Source organism: Gracilinanus agilis, chromosome 2 (assembly GCF_016433145.1).
Source record: "Gracilinanus agilis isolate LMUSP501 chromosome 2, AgileGrace, whole genome shotgun sequence".
NCBI lineage: Eukaryota > Metazoa > Chordata > Mammalia > Didelphimorphia > Didelphidae > Gracilinanus > Gracilinanus agilis.
In genome coordinates, this window is record NC_058131.1 from 89,250,021 (window position 1) to 89,266,454 (window position 16,434).

At 35.4% G+C, this 16,434-nt stretch overlaps 1 protein-coding gene across 1 annotated transcript in view; it reads left to right on the plus strand.

Annotated features, from left to right (window-relative positions):
- The window catches only part of EML4 (EMAP like 4), a 117,376-nt gene that overhangs the window by 83,442 nt on the left and 17,500 nt on the right, over positions 1-16,434 (plus strand). The window contains exons 16-19 of the mRNA XM_044663278.1: positions 3,095-3,220; positions 6,818-6,949; positions 7,624-7,691; positions 14,001-14,089. Of these exons, the coding sequence (XP_044519213.1) occupies positions 3,095-3,220; positions 6,818-6,949; positions 7,624-7,691; positions 14,001-14,089 (415 nt within the window). The remainder of the gene's footprint in view (positions 1-3,094; positions 3,221-6,817; positions 6,950-7,623; positions 7,692-14,000; positions 14,090-16,434) is intronic.

Consider the following 16,434-nt stretch of genomic DNA (forward strand, 5'->3'; position numbering starts at 1 on the left):
GAAGACATCAATTCAACCAAATGCATTTCCAGATTATTTATACATAGACATCATTAATCTTATTAGCTTTGGTATTTTATACTAATTACATCCAGTATATAATATTTTCAATTAAAGAATAATAGTCCACATTTATGGAGTGCTTATCATATGCCAGTCACTATAGTAAGCACTTCACAATCATCATATCACTTCATCCTCACAACAACCCTGGAAGTGGGTATCATTATTATTTTCTTTTTTACAAATCAGAAAACTGACATAAACGTAACGTCTTCCTTAAGATCACATAACTAATAAATATCTGAGACTGGACTATAACTTGGGTTTTTTTGTTTGTCCAGCACCTTTATGTGGGCTTTATTTTTATTTGGAAACCTGATTTGAGATGGAGGTTAACAAAGGTCAGAGGGAAAGGGTCTTTGAGGTAGAAGAGTTGCAGGGAATCTCTGAGATGTATTGGTAGTTAGGGAGGGAATCTCTGAGCAGGAGTTGGAGGGCTCAGGGGATCCCAAATTTTAACATTCTTACCTTTTTTCATGATCAAGTTGGTAATTTAAACTGCAAACTGACTACCCTTTTTTTCCTTCACTCTGGCCTTTCTTTCAAATTAGCTGTCTTCTTTCATTGCATTGAAACAATAGGTCCCTCAATGGTGGAGGGAGGGTGGATAATCTAGAGGTTATTTATCCCTGAAAATTTTATATAATTAAGTTTATTTTCTTTAAGGCAAATTCTACAGAACGGTACCCCAACACTCACTAAGAATGTTTCAAAAGAGAGAGAGTTCTTGAAATTACTTAGAATTCCAGGAGTTCTCCTTGCAGTCTCAAAATGATTAATCTCCAAACCTCCAAAATCTATTAAGATAAGTGGGAGTTCTATTTACTGTTACAACTTCTTCAGATATGAAACTTTATCGATCTTTCCTGCCATCCTAAATTCTTTGGCTGTATCTTTTTACATGTTCTGGCTAGCTGCATTTTCCCTTTGAGAAATCTTTCAAGATTACAGAATCTACAAACAGTAAACATGATATAAAGCAAAGATTTTTCCACAAAAAGACAGAACAGTAAAACAAGCACGTAGATAAGATATAAAGAAGAAACCTCTTTAAAATTCATCAGATCAGAATAAAGTTTTTCAATGACAACCCTAATTTTTTTTCTAATTGCAATGATAAAAATATCCAAATAACAAATTATCAATTTATTCTCTTGCATTTTTATGTCAGATGTCACATAACTCAGTTGCTTAGTCATTCTCATAACTATTGGCAGCATATCCTGGACTCACACTACTGAAAGTCTGTCCAAAGGGGAATCTATAGGTATTTTACTACTGGAACCCAGCCTCCTTTATATATAACTTCTGGGGTAAAGTTTAAAAGTAAAACTTAATCCTACTCCTAAGCCACCCCAGTCTCTGGGGCAAATGTACACTAACCTAAACTAAACTCTAAATTTTCTTTTCCTAGGGGACCAGTCTCCTAGGGCAAACTGACTTAAACTTAACTAAACTCTAAATTCCCTTGTCCTGGGAGATCCCCTCCTAAGGCAAAGTAATGAAATCAACTGAACTACCCCAAACCATGGGGAAAACTTAAATCTAACCTCAAGCAACCCCAATCCCTGAGGCAAATTTAATTAAAAAATACTAAGATCTCAACCTTACCTTAGCTCAGAAGAAATAGAGATTGAGAGCAGAAGTCTAGTCTTTGTGGTTTCTTTTTCTTTGTTTGTTTGTTGTTGTTGTTTTTAACCCTTACCTTCCATCTTGGGGCAGAAGAGTGGTAAGGGCTAGGCAATGGGGGTTAAGTGACTTGCCCAGGGTCACACAGCTGGGAAGTGTCTGAGGCTAGATTTGAACCTAGGACCTCCTGTCTCTAGGTCTGGCTCTCAATCCACTGAGCTACCCAGCTGCCCCCTAAATCTTTGCATTTGTCTTTTTTTTCTTTTTTTAACCCTTACCTTCTGTCTTAGAATCAATATTGGGTTTTGGTTCTAAGGTGGAAGAGCGGTAAGGGCTAGGCAATGGGGGTTAAGTGACTTGCCCAGGGTCACACAGCCAGGAGTGTCTGAGGCCAGATTTGAACCCAGGACCTCCCATCTCTGGGCCTGACTTTCAATCCACTGAGCCACCCAGATGCCCCCAGAAGTCTGGTCTTTGGAGGCAGTCTTTCATTAAAAAAAAAAAAAAAAAAAAAAAAAAAAAACCTCTTGTTGAAAGTACTTTAGGGAGTTTTTCTGGAAGGCTTTTGGTCAGTTTGGAGTTCTGTCTCAGTCTACCTAATTAAATCTCCACTAAAAACTGGTGGATGAAAGGTGAAATATCTGAGGAAACAAAGGTTAAAGCATTTCAATTTATTATGCAGTATATGCCAATTGCCTAATAGATCAGGACCCGGTCGCCTTTCTTAGCTTAGAAACTGGATCTCAATACAGAGGAAGCAGACTTTTGTAACAGACTTCTTTCTATACATTAAAAACAATTAATCAAATGAGAATACAACATTAGATATTCTTATTTCTAATTGAATATAGAAGATCAGTGAGGACTTTCTAAGTTGGAAAGGGTGTAACATACAGGTTCAATTCTCTGAATTCAGAAAAAGGTATCCCACTCTCCCCAAGGGTCTATGAACAATTAAAGAAACATGGAAATAATAACTGATCAGCATGGAGCCAGTTTTCAGATAAAACATTTGAATTGATTGAGATGTACAATTGTGAGAAAACTTCTTGGTCAACATCTTTGAGGCTTGACTGGGTTTCTGTTTAACATAACCTACATCCTTATGTTAAGGGTCTCTGACCAGCCAGTTATAGGTTCAATCAGTTCAATAAAGTTTTCTCACAAGACAGAAGTTGGACTAGACTCATAATTGAATAAAAAATTGAGCTAGCTCCAGAATTGAGTCACAAAATAGAATCAGTATGATTCACTTAATATGCTAGCTAAGTCTAATTCCCTCAATTTTTTCACCTTCCACAAAAATTAAATTATAATTATATACTACAAATACAACCTTTGAAGATAGACATTACTATGTATTAAAATGCACAAAATGGCTTCACAGAAAGTTATTTTTTAGGTTCCTGAACAATATGGAACAATCCGAGCAGTTGCAGAAGGAAAGGAAGATCAATTTTTAGTTGGCACATCCAAAAATTTTATTCTACGGGGGACATTTAATGATGGTTTCCAAATAGAAGTACAGGTAAGCCATACTTCACTTAAGCATTAAAGTTCTCAATGAAACCTTTTTTTTTTGTCCATAACATTTATGTGGGTTTTTTTTAATGAAATTTTTTACCAGCTGTCAAGTCTTTCATCTCCCTCCCCTCTTCCCTGCACCCCCCCCCCAAAAAAAAGAAAGAAAGAAAATTCTATTACAAATAAGTAGAATCAAGCAAAAGCAGATTTTCATATTGGATATATCCCTGCCCAAAATTGTATATATGTCTCATTCTGCACATTAGTCCATCACCTCTTTGTAGAAGGTAAGCAGCATTCTTCCTCATTGGTCTATATGCATGACTTATCCATTATGATCAATTCATAAGTCTTTTGAAATTGTTCCTCTTTATGGTGTTAATATTATAGTATAAATTGTTCTTCTGGTTCTGTTCACTTTACATTGTCTTAGTCTATATCCTTCTAATTTTTCTATAATCAGTTCTTCATTTCTTACATAATAATTGTATTACATTATATTCACATACCATAATTCATTCAGATACTCCTAGTCGATGAATAGCCACCTCCTTTGTTTTCAGTTCTTTGCCATCACAAAAAAAAAAAAAAAACAGCTGCTAGAAATACTTTCGTGCACATAAAACTTTTACTTTTATCTCCTTGGAGTAGAGGACTAGTGGTAAAATTGCTGATTCAAATCGTATGCCAAACTTAGTAACATTTTGGGCATAGTTAATTTATATTTTTCTATTAGTAATTTGGATCGTTTCTTCATATGGTTAATAGATAGTTTAGTCTTCTTCTTTCCTTGGAAATTGCCTATTTGTCAATTGAAGAATGGCTCTTATAATTTTATATCAATTTTTTCTATTTCTTGGAATTGACATTTTGTCAGAGAAATTCACTGCAAAGATTTTTTTTCCTCCCTGTTAATTATTTACCTTCTAATCTTAGCTACATAAAATTTTTGTACAAAAGCTTTTTAATTTTAGGTTTTTCTTTCATTCTCATCTCCTGTACTTTTTTCCTCACTTTTCTCTCTCCTTTCTCTTTAAGTAAAATAATATGGATCAAGCCTGTGCTCAGAGCCAAGGCTCTTTGATGAAAAAAGCTTCCAAGCCCATGTGCCTCTTCTCTTTTCCCCTAACCCAAGCCCCAGTCACAAGATTTTAATCTTGCTTTTGTTTGATACCTCCCTTCAAAGTCACCCCCACAATCTTTTGATGTACTCTAAACTTAGGGTTGCTTATGACTAAGCCCTCCCTAGATCTACTCTCCCACTTACAACTCTCCCTATTTCTGTTTCTCTATTGAGTTAAATATATCTCTTATGTCAGCATCTTTATATGTGGTATATTTGTGATGTGCCTTTTTTTTTTATTTTTAAATATTTTTCCATGTTTACATGATTCATTTTCTTTTACACCCCTCTTCCCTCCCCCCTCCTGGAGCCTACAAGCTGTGTTGAACAAATATTATTACTTGATGCCTATTTCCATATTATTCATTTTTGATATAGAGTGATTTTTTAAAGCCTAAACCCCAAATCACATACCCATATATACATGTGATAAATGATGTCATATGATCTTCTTTTGCATTTCTACTCCCAGAGTTCTTTCTCTCAATGTGGATAGCATTCTTTCCCATAAGTCCTTCAGGTGTGTCCTGGTTTGTTGCATTGCTACTAGTAGAAAAGTCCATTGCATTGGATTGTTCCACAATGTTTTACTTTCTGTGTACAATGTTATCCTGGTTCTGTTCATTTCACTCTGCGTCAGTTCACTGAGGTTCTCCCAGTTCATATAGAATTCCTCCAGATCGTCTTTTCTTACAGCACAATAGTATTCCATCACCATCATATACCACAATTTGTTCAGCCATTCCCCAATCGAGGGACACCCTCTCATTTTCCAATTTTTCCTATGTGCTGTGCCTTTTGATAGTTCAGATGAAAATGAGATTCAAGTGAAGCCATACCCTTCCCATCCCTTCCTTATTTGTGTAAACTCTTACTTCTACCTCCCTTTTATGTGAGATATTTTACTCTCAATTTTCCCTCTTTTCTTCCCTTTTATATCCTTTATTCTACTTCCATTCCTAAGATCATCAAAACAACAAAAATCACTCATGGACCCTCCATTTTATTTGCCACCCTGCATAACTCCAGATGATATAACATTCTTGTGTGCTTGTATCAGCTCCACCCACCCACCCCCCATCTTTAGAATGTAATCATTTAGTCCTTATAAAGCCTTTACTCCAGTGTTTAAATGTCATGGTTTCTATGTAAATCCATTCTTTTCAGAAGGAATGCTTGAGAGTCCTCTATTTCATTTAAGATCTATTTTTTTCCCCTCTAGAATTAAACTCCATTTTTTTGCATATGTTATTCTTGATTCTAAGTCGGTAGACTTTGCTTTCTGGAATATCATATTCCAAACTCTCTACTACTTTATAATAGTAGCTGCTAAATCACGTGTGATGCTGACTGCAACTACCTTGGTACTTGAAGTCTTTCTCTCTGGCTAATTGCTTAGGATTTGGGCAGTTACATTCTAAGAGTTTTCATTTTGAGATTCCTTTCAGGAGGTGGCCAGTTAAGTACATTTTCTTATTTCTACTTTATCCTCTGTTTCTAAGAAATCTAAAGTAGTTTTCTTTAATGATTTCTTGAAAAAAAAATATCTAGGCTCTTTTTTTTTTTTTAAGGCTTTCAGGGAGTCCTGTGGATCTTAAATTTTCTCTCGATCTATTTTCTAAGTCATTTGTTTCTTATATAAAATACCTTATGCTTTCTTCTATTTTTTCCAGCTATTTTATTTTTTGTTGTTCTAATCTCCTGTTCTAATTTTCAGGGAGTCTGTTACTTGGGTAAAGTTTTCATACCACACCTTTTATGCCAAGGTCTTTTTTTCATAGCTCTCATTTCTTTTTTGATTCTTTCCTCTTTTACTCTGATTTTCAGTATACTTTTTAACACTTGTATCATTTCTTCTATAAATTCCAACTGATCTTTTTGAACAACCTCTGTTTTTCTTCAAGGCTTTCCTTGTTAGATATTTTAGTTATTCTCCTCTTCTGGGTGTGTGTCTTGGTCATCCTCATCCTAAAATAAGCTCTTAATCTTTTGTTGTTGTTTACCAGTTTTTCTAGCAATATGTCTGGGTAAACCACTGTTGCTGGCCTAGCTGAGAATTCCTTGGGCTAGGTCTATGATGCCGGCCCCACAGCTTTGGACAGGGGAATAAAGTCCCAAGAACTGCTTTTTATAATAGTATACTCAGGACTCTGGACACCAAGTCCTTGCTTCATATCCCTAAAAATTTCCTTATGATACTGGTCTAGTTGAACTCAGGAAAGTGAGTCCATGATCCCAGTCTATACCTGTTTCATAGTTTCTTCCCTAGTCACTTGTCTATAGGTAGAATTTATGAACTTAGACTGAAAAGATGACTCAAAATAGTTTCTCCTTCGATTTTACTTCCTACTTTTTGCTCTGGTATTCTTTTTTCATTTTTTGTTGGAGTGGTTGTGTAAGGAATTAGGATGTACTATTTCTTCCTATTCCTCTTTTTGCCTTTTATTTTTCACAACCTTGATTGTATTTCATTTTCAGGGTCATACAGAGGAACTTTGGGGTCTTGCTACACATCCCTTCAAAGACTTACTGTTGACCTGTGCCCAGGACAGGCAAGTGTGCATGTGGAACTCAGTGGACCACAGATTGGAGTGGACCAGACTTTTAGATGTGAGTGAGCCAATATTTTTGTTCCTAGAATTGTAATCCCTGCAGAAAGAGTCCAAAGCATTAAAGAGGAGAAAAACTTGAGAATTCAAGTCTTTTAGAGAGGGATTGGGGGGGAGGGGGGCGGGGAGAATATAAGAAAAGACTGAAATATATAATAGTCTGTCTATATTTTAAAAGGAGTGAATTCAGTAGTAAAAGTTCATTTGTCCTCATTGTCAGTGGTAAAAGTGGCAATGCAGTGATTTTATCAGTTTTGTTAAGATATCAATAATTCAACAATTTGAGACCCTAGCAAGAACTGTAGTTGTATTTTGTACATTTTGATCAATAACTTGCATAAGTAGATTTGAAGGCTATATTTTACCTTCACCCCATTCAAATGGTCCAGTCTTAGTGTACCCTTTGCAGTCCACCTGTCCCCTTCCTTTAGACCTGTTTTCCCAAACACTTTTGGTCCTATACTTTCCCTCTCTGCCCCTACCCATTCAGGCTTACAAGCATTCTTTTCCATTTCATCTCCATTCCTTGTCTACTATGGCTATGATAAAGTTCACTGGAATTTAATGTCTTTGTTAAGCCTCCTAACCCATATTGAAGCATGTTTATTGCCAATGCCTGTACATCCATAGAGACTTTTGGGTGAAATCCACAACAGTTCTGTGTCTCTCTTCTAGGAACCAGGACACTGTGCAGACTTCCATCCAAGTGGCACAGTGGTGGCCATAGGAACGCATTCAGGCAGGTAGGGTCTTTGTGGACTGTATAACCTGGAAAGTGGGGGATGCTTTAACTCTTAACTAGAATATTTATCTAGAAGCCTTAGATGTTTATTTCTTTATGGAAATGTTTCCCTAACTGAGGTACCATGGCACATAGATGTACTTTGGGAACCCTATTGATTTTTGTGTACAAAAATCATATGCATACAAACTTCCCCAGACATGCAGTATAGCAGAAAGTGTCCCTCACTTGTAATTTCTTATTTAGATATCAGAGCTGAAACATTAGGTTAAGTTTAGTGATTAAATCAAAAGAACACTACATATATACATCAATATATATAAACAAATAGGGTCTTAGCTTGGAAGGTAAGAAAGTCTAGATTCTTATCCTTGCTAACAATTATTAGATGTATGACTTTTTTAAAAAGCCACTAAACTTCAGGTGGGAGGAGTTCCTAAGTTCCCACACTGGAAGTTTTCTCATCCCAACCCTTTTTGTATTCACTTACTATGACTTGCCCCCATCTAAATACTAGAGACCAAAACACAAAGAATTTTGAAAAGAGATTTTTTAGTTGCTTTGGGGTTTTTTGTTTGTTTTAAGCAGGCTGAGTTAAAATATTTCCTAAAGTAACCACTTTGATTATTAGATGTATGTACACTTATATAATAATATCAAAATTCATTGATAAATGCTAACTTCCACTTGTATTTAAACCATCCAAAGAAACCATTTTCCTTAAATATTCCTAAAGCTCTCAAAGAAGACTTTCAACCATTGACAACACAATATCCAAAGAACTTTTCCTGTCTGAAATGACTATATATTATTGATGCTTTTAAGATTCTGAAATATCAGTCTAGGAGTAGCCAGATGGCTCAATGGATAAGAGATGGAAGGTCCAGACCTGGAGATGGAAGGCCCTGGGTTCATATCTAGCCTCAGATACTTTCTAGCTATTTGGCCCTGAGCAAGTCACTTAACTTTACCACTCTTTTGCCTTGGAACCGATACCTAGAATCAATTCTAAGACAGAAAGTAAAGATTTTAAAAAGATAAAATAAAATCTAAATTCTCAGGTTCCTTTCTAAATAAATTATTTGTTGTTGCTGATGTTTAGTCATGTCTGACTCTTAGTGACCCCACTTCGTTTTTTTCTTGGCAAAGATACTGAAACGATTTGCCATTTCTTTCTCCAGCTCATTTTACAGATGAAGAAATTGAGGCAATGACTTTCTCAGGGTCAAACAGCTAGTCTCTGAGGCTGGATTTGTACTTAGGTCACCTTCTTGACTCTAGCCCTGGTGCTCTATCCACTGTGCCACTTAACTATTTGTGAGTAGTTCTGAAACAAAGGACTCCTTAGAATTAAACTTTTTGGAATAATAACTTGAAAGAATTGGTGATAATTTGAAAATAGGAGAAAATGTATGCTTCTGTATCCACCACAGCTGCTTATCTCAGAGGTTGTTGTTAGGACTTCAGCTCAAACTAACATATTTTTATACTCACAGCAGGACTTTTTGCAGGAGTTAGGAAGTCAATTTTAATTCAGAAGAGTTTTTTTTTGTTTTTCAAGTTTCAAGCATGTAGCAAGCTATCTGAGCTATTAAATTGTCTAAATCTCATAAGAAAACCAGCCTACCCACTAATAGTGAGGAGTTAACCCATCAGGAGAGTGATGCCTCTGAAAGAATGTTTTGTTGGGAGAGTTACAGGGATTGATGAATGGAGCCACAGGAGGGTAGATTAATACAATCTTCTAGTAACCATAAAGATATTGATTTGATTTTATTTCTAGAACTAGAAAACAGAGGATACATGTGGTAGCAAGAAAAAGTCAGGGGAGTAAAGCAAAGCATGGTTAGAATAGCTAATTTGTTACAATAAGGCAAAAGCGAGGTACCCACCAATCAGGACATCTGGAGGCCCAGGTTGGGAGTTCTTAAGTCCACCTGAGCATGCTCTCAAGTCAAGGTAACAAACCAAGATGGGGATGGGGGGAAGGAAGAGAGGAAAAGAAAGTAAAACATGGCTAGAGAAGCCAGTCTAATAGAACCTTTAAAGTATTCCCTTTTATTTTTTAAATTATGAGCAAGTGGAGGCAACAAGAGTGGCTCAGTGGATTGAGAGCCCGGCCTAGAGACAAGAGGTCCTAGGTTCAAATCTGGCCTCGGACACTTCCTAGCTGTGTGACCCTGCACAAGACATTTAACCCCCATTGCCTAGCCCTTACCACTCTTATGCCTTGGAACCAATACGCAGTATTGATTCTAAGATGGAACGTAAGGATTATAAATTAATGAATAGCTAACAAGTGACCATGTTGTAAAAACATAAGATTAGACTATATAAATAAACTCTGAAAAATTAAAATATACATTAGAGTTTAGCATTATAATATGATCAAATTAAATGAAAATTTTGTAGTTGGAAAAAATTAGAAATCTTCTAGCCTGAACACATTCGCTGCCCATTCACCCCTCAACCAATAAGCAGTTGGTGTAAAAATTTTACTTTTGTATAGCCAAATGTAGTTTATGTACTTTTTCCTTTTTTTAGGTTTTTTTGTATGTATCAGTTCATTTGCAGTTTCACAAAATCACAGGATTTCAAAGTTTGAAGGGAATTCAGAGGCCATCTCATTTTACCCTTACCTAAATAGTAACTTTCCTCCATAGCATACATAACCTTTGATTAAAAATCTATTAAAAGGAGAAATCTACTTTCTTTTAGGAAACTGATCCCAATTTTGGATAGCACTATTAAGTTTCCCCTTATATCAGGCTGAATTCTGCTTCCCTCTATAAAGCTCCTTGAGAAACAGGGGCTGACTTTTGCCTTTCTATGTTTCCCTAGCACTTTGTGCAGTGCCTGATAGTCAGTTTTGTAAAGAGTAAAAGGTGGTTGCCACAATGTAAAGGGGAAAATTATTATAGTTTGGTTGGACTTAATATTAAAAGGGGTGGTTGGCAAGAATTGAATAAATATCAATTCTAAAATGATTTTTAGCAATTTATAAAATATAGGAGAAAGTGAAAGTAGACAAATGAGAAGAGGATAGAGTAAGAGATCTAGCTTAAAGAACTAGATTATGTGTTCAAGTCTTGGCTTTACTCCAGCAGGGCTCCAGAGGCCCAGCCAGAGAACCTAAAAGTCAATTAAACAGGGTTTTTGAGGTCTCCTCCCAATCAAGGCTAGTACCTCCAGGAAAGCTAAGAGAGTTAGCCTTTTTCACTCACCATGTGTAGTTCTAAGGAGAAATATAAAGCAGACCAAGGTCTCAGCCAGACCTCTTCCAGGTCCAGTTTCAGGCTGAAGAGAGAGAAGTACCAGACCATTTCTTTCATCACTTCCTGTGCCTTCCTCTCATTTCATGTGTACCAATTAGAGCAAAGGCTTTGCTTAGGACTGCCCAGGGGGCAGTCAGTCGATTCTTATTTGTCACCCACTCTTACACAAGTGGGATCACAGACCTCCCCCACTTGAGAATTAATTGGTACTGTTTACACTTTTAGTGGTTAAATCTTGAAATAGGCAGGGTAGGATTAATCCCATCTTCACACTTTATGAATTCTTATTGAATGAATGAATGAATGAATGATCAAGAGAACAAAACCTTCTTTATTTCAAATCAATGTTTGTTTCTGAGCAAATTCTAATCTGACTAGATAATTGCAATCCATTCACACCACTGAGGCATACAAGTTTTGTAACTGGAGAAATCAATTAATAGTTCTTGCTCAGGTCTTCCTTCTGAGATTAATTTCCATTTAGTTTTATCTTGTATGTACACAGTTTTTCACTTTGTGTCCACACACACACACACACACACACACACACACAATTAGAGCCCCTTGAGCCCTAGGACCATGTTTTTGTCTTTCTTTTTTGTTTATCATAAGTGCCTTTTGACTTACTGATAAGACAGAGTATTGTACAAAAATCCAGAGAAGAGAGAAGGCCTTGAAAGAAAAGCTAAGGTTGAAAAAACAGAGATTTCATAAAGACCATCAGTCAATTAAGAAATCAGTGGTAACTTTGGAGAAAGCAGTTTTAGGTGAGTAATGAAGTCAGAAAATATATAAGGGGTGGAGAAATGATTGAAATGAGGGGCAAAAATTGTGGACAGCTTTTTCTAGGAGTTTGGCTTAAAAATAGAAGTGATGTATATAGGACAGAGTGGAGGCTCCCCTTCTAATCTCAGGTAGGAGTTAGACCACATCTGGAATCTTATGCTCAGTTCCAGGTAGCACATTTTAATAAAGATAAATATCTTATAAGCAAGAGAGTATCCAAATGAAGGTTCGCCAAGTTAGTGAAGGACCTCAGATTCATTCTATAAGAGGCTCAGTTGAAGGAATGGTTGGCCTGGAAAAGAGAAGCCTAAGTGGGACATGGTAGCTATCTCAAAATATCTAAAAGATTGTCATATGAAAGAAAGATTAGATTTGATCGGAAGGCAGAATTGGGAACAATAGATAAAAGCTGGAAAAAGGCAATTTCAGGCAGAATAGAAGGGGAAATTCCTTAACAATTGAAACTGGCCAAAAGTGGAGTGGGCTGCCTGAATAAGAAGTCGGATCCACTTCCTTTTGAGATCTTACCAGAGATTAGATGACTATCGGGAATGTATGTTGTGAAGAGGAAATTTTTTTTTTATAACATTTGGATTAGATGTCCTCTGAGTCCCTTCGTTTTTTTATATGCTGTGATTCTGTGAGTTTGAATACATAGCTTACAAATCATTGAAATTCATTTTTAATTATGCCATACATGGTTAGAGAAGGTCTATATGACTTAATTTACAAAGCTGAAATTTTTCTTAGTTTTCATTACTTTGTAAGACTTAGAAATTAAAGGGAGCAATTATGCTTCATTCCATAAACAGTACAGATAGTATCACAGAATTTAGATATGAAAGAGACTTGAAAGTTTTTTGTGATTGCTCATCTGAATGGTTAAAATAACATTTTCTTTCCTCACTGTCCCATCTGTCTACATGAAATAAAAGTAATGATTTTTCCCTACTAGTCACCCTCACTCCATCATTCCTTTTCCAATACTTTACATATATTGCTACCAGTTTAAAGTTTTCCTCAAAGGACAGTTTGATCTTGTTACTCTTTTTCAGCAACTTACTGAGTTCTGGTGCTTCCTGAATCAAATATATTTATATTCTGCCAGACTTTCAAGGCCCTAACTAGCCTTAATTTTCCACTACTTTCCAACACTAATTTTACTTTAATCAAGTTGGTTTCTTTGCTGTTCCCTCACACGGTTGGCATTTGGCAAAAATTGTGAAGTAGACTGTCTTCTGCACCATTTCTCTCCCTCTTTTGATGTTCCTTTAAATAACTAATGCTTTCCCCCTACTAAAATGTGCTTTCTGGAAAAGTTCTGATATTTGTAATTTATACTTCAATGTGAATTTAAATCAGAGAATCACAAAAGGTTATGATTTACTTAAGATCACACAACACTAGTTAGTAGCAAAACTAATCTAAAATTTACACCCTTTTTAATCTTTTGCTCTTGCTACTCAACGATGTTATATAATTTCTCCCAAAAATATATCTTATTTACATTTTAAGACATTTTTTGAGGTGAAATGGACTTATTGAACTAATACATTTATTATGTTAAAGAAATTTTAAGCATCAGGGAGCATGGAGAAAGCAATAGTCAGGAGGTAGTTAGTAGTAACTTCAGAAATTTTACCATATGGATGGCTACTTCCATCACCTATACATTATGACCATCCCTGCATATAAGGATGCCATGTTCATATCTGTATCTTTAATCTTTGTTCATTTTGTTTTCCTATCCTGAGAATTCCTTCCCTTCCCCTCCCCTACTTTTCAAAATAAATACTCAGTCATTGAAATCCAACTTAAGGACTTCCCAGGAAGCCTTCCCTAAAAACTCCAGGCCTCACATCTTTCTTTAAGAGAATTCTTAAAATTTCTATAACATTTATTGTCTGTACCTTACATTGTAGCAGTTGACTATTTTCTAATTATTTCCTGTATGTTAATTATATATTCTGAATTCAATTGTAAGTTTATCAAAAGCATCATTCTTGGAACAAACATTTGAATCAACTGACCACAAGAATGTGCTACTCTGTGTTAATGTATTTGAACAATTGCATATTGGAAATCATCATTTTGCAAAATACATCCATCCTTCATTGAAAGATGGTAGCCTTTTATAATTGAGGTTAATTGGTGTCATAAAATTAAGAAATATGAAAATATCCAGTCAAAATTTTCTTGTTTTGAATTTGTGTAACTTAAATAATTATTGGACTCTTACTTCTTAACAGGTGGTTTGTCTTGGATGCAGAAACCAGAGATCTAGTTTCAATCCATACAGATGGTAATGAGCAGCTCTCAGTAATGCGCTACTCAAAAGGTGGGCATGTTTAACATACATTATGGCATTAAACATATTTCTATTATTGAATAGTCTTAATTTTTAAAATAAAATTGACTACTTTCTTATACTCTTCCTAGCGCTATTAAATATTGCATATGTTTCTCCCCACCCCACTCCCACACCAAGTCAGATTTAGTTTTGTTCCAAGTAAATTCAAAAGAGTTCACTTCAAGCTAAATTACATTCTAGGTTTTAAACCAAACATATTTACAATCACCAGGTATAATCACATTTGTATATGGAAAGAAAATACAGTAAAAATCTGATTTGTGTTGATGCCACTAACTTGGACATTGAGTACAGACTAAGTTATATCTTTTTTTTTTTAAACTTCGCTTTGTACATACGTACAAAGATGAGAGTAAAAAAGGAGTGCTTAAAAATTTTAGCAGATTTTCAAGTATCACCAAACAGCTTAGAAAACCTTATAGTAGAAATGATTGAGCTACTAAACACATATAATTCTTTTTTATCATACTTTATTTTTTCAATCAGCAAAAATTTGCCTTCTCACCCTCTGTCCCTGAACTTCCCTCCACTGAAAACTAATACAAAACACAAAGCCCATTGTAAATACGTATAGCTATTCAAAGTAAATTTTTACTCTTCTCATGTCTAAAAAAATTGCCTTATTCTGCCCTCTTTAAGTCCTCCACTTCTCTGTCATGAAGTGAGTAATAGGCAGTCATTACACTGATAAGAGTTCTTAATTACATATAATTCTTAGCTAGTCATTACAAGCATATCCTAAATTTAATTAGCTTACTTCAAGGTGATAATTATACTTCTTAAAAATCTGTAATTCCCTTTTTGCTATTCAGTTTGTCCCCAGTTCACCGGCCTAAAGTGAGTATCATTTTCTAATGTTTACAATTCATTCTCCCCCTTAGTTATCTTACTACCCAGTAATCCAGGGCTTTTCTTTAGTGCCTGTCTAACTGATCTCAGGGCTATACAATGAAAAAGTAAAAGTTTACTTCAAGTGTTGAGATTGCAAAGAATTCCCATTATAATAAGCCAAAGAAGTTGTATTGCTTTCCTTTTAAATTTTAAATTTTATTGATTTCAAAAGCCCTGTTAAGAATAGTCAAGAAATATAGATATAATCTGTTTAAATGGAATATTCAATAAACTTTATAGTAGGGTATCCACTGTGGTAGGTGGGCACAATGGGATACAAAAAGAAAACAATCATTTTAGGCAGGTAGCATAAACAAAATACTTGTACTATCATCATGGTACAAGTAACATGTTTATTTTTTATATTTATTGCTCGAAATAAATGGTTTTCATGCCATAATCAATGGTATAACAATTCTGGGCAATTATTATGCATGAGACCAAATAGCTGCTTTTTTGTTCTGTTTAAGAGCCTGCTTAGTTGGTAGTAAATGAAAGATAATTTAGAAAATACTGTCAAGTAAAATTAAGTATAATGATAAAAGAGTTAATAAAAGCTTCCTTTATCTTGTGCCTTAAAATATTCTCCCATCCTTACCTACTTCTCTCTATTCACAAAGCTTAAGGTAACCTTTCATTTTACTAATGCCAACACCTTTGACCTACGTCTTTAACAATCCCAAATTTTAGCCATTCCTCTATCAATCATTCCCTCTACCCCTGTTCTTCCCATCTTCAGTACCTTTCTCCATACTGATACTTTTCCATGGCTTACAAACATATTGTCCCCGAAAAAATTTCATATGGACCTGCCAGACCTTTTAAAACTCTCTTAAATTATTAGGGACACTAGTCTATATTCTTTTATGTTAATCACCTACTCTTGCAATATGATTATCTTTAAATTACTCTCTCTAAAGTTACCACTGGCCTGATGTTTGCCACTGACTTAGAAGTTGCCAAATAGCTTCCTCTCAGTTCTTGTATTCCTTAACCTGTCAGTAGTATTTGATATCATTGACCACACCTTTTTTCTTAAAAGTTTTTTTTAGCTTCCCTGCTTTGGTTTTTATCCCATCTGTTTCACTTTCCTACTTTGCTGATTTCCTCTTCCCTTTTCAGTCAGTCCCTCAAGTCTTCCAAGGTTCTAGCCTCAATTCTCTCATTCTCTTTCTCTTTCCCTCTCCTCTTCCTCCCTTCCTCTTTCTCTCTCTTTCTCTCTCTCTCTCTCTTTTTCTCTCTCCCTCTCTCTACTTCCCACTCCCTCGCTCCATCTCTTCAATTTTATATATATATATATNTAAAGTTACCACTGGCCTGATGTTTGCCACTGACTTAGAAGTTGCCAAATAGCTTCCTCTCAGTTCTTGTATTCCTTAACCTGTCAGTAGTATTTGATATCATTGACCACACCTTTTTTC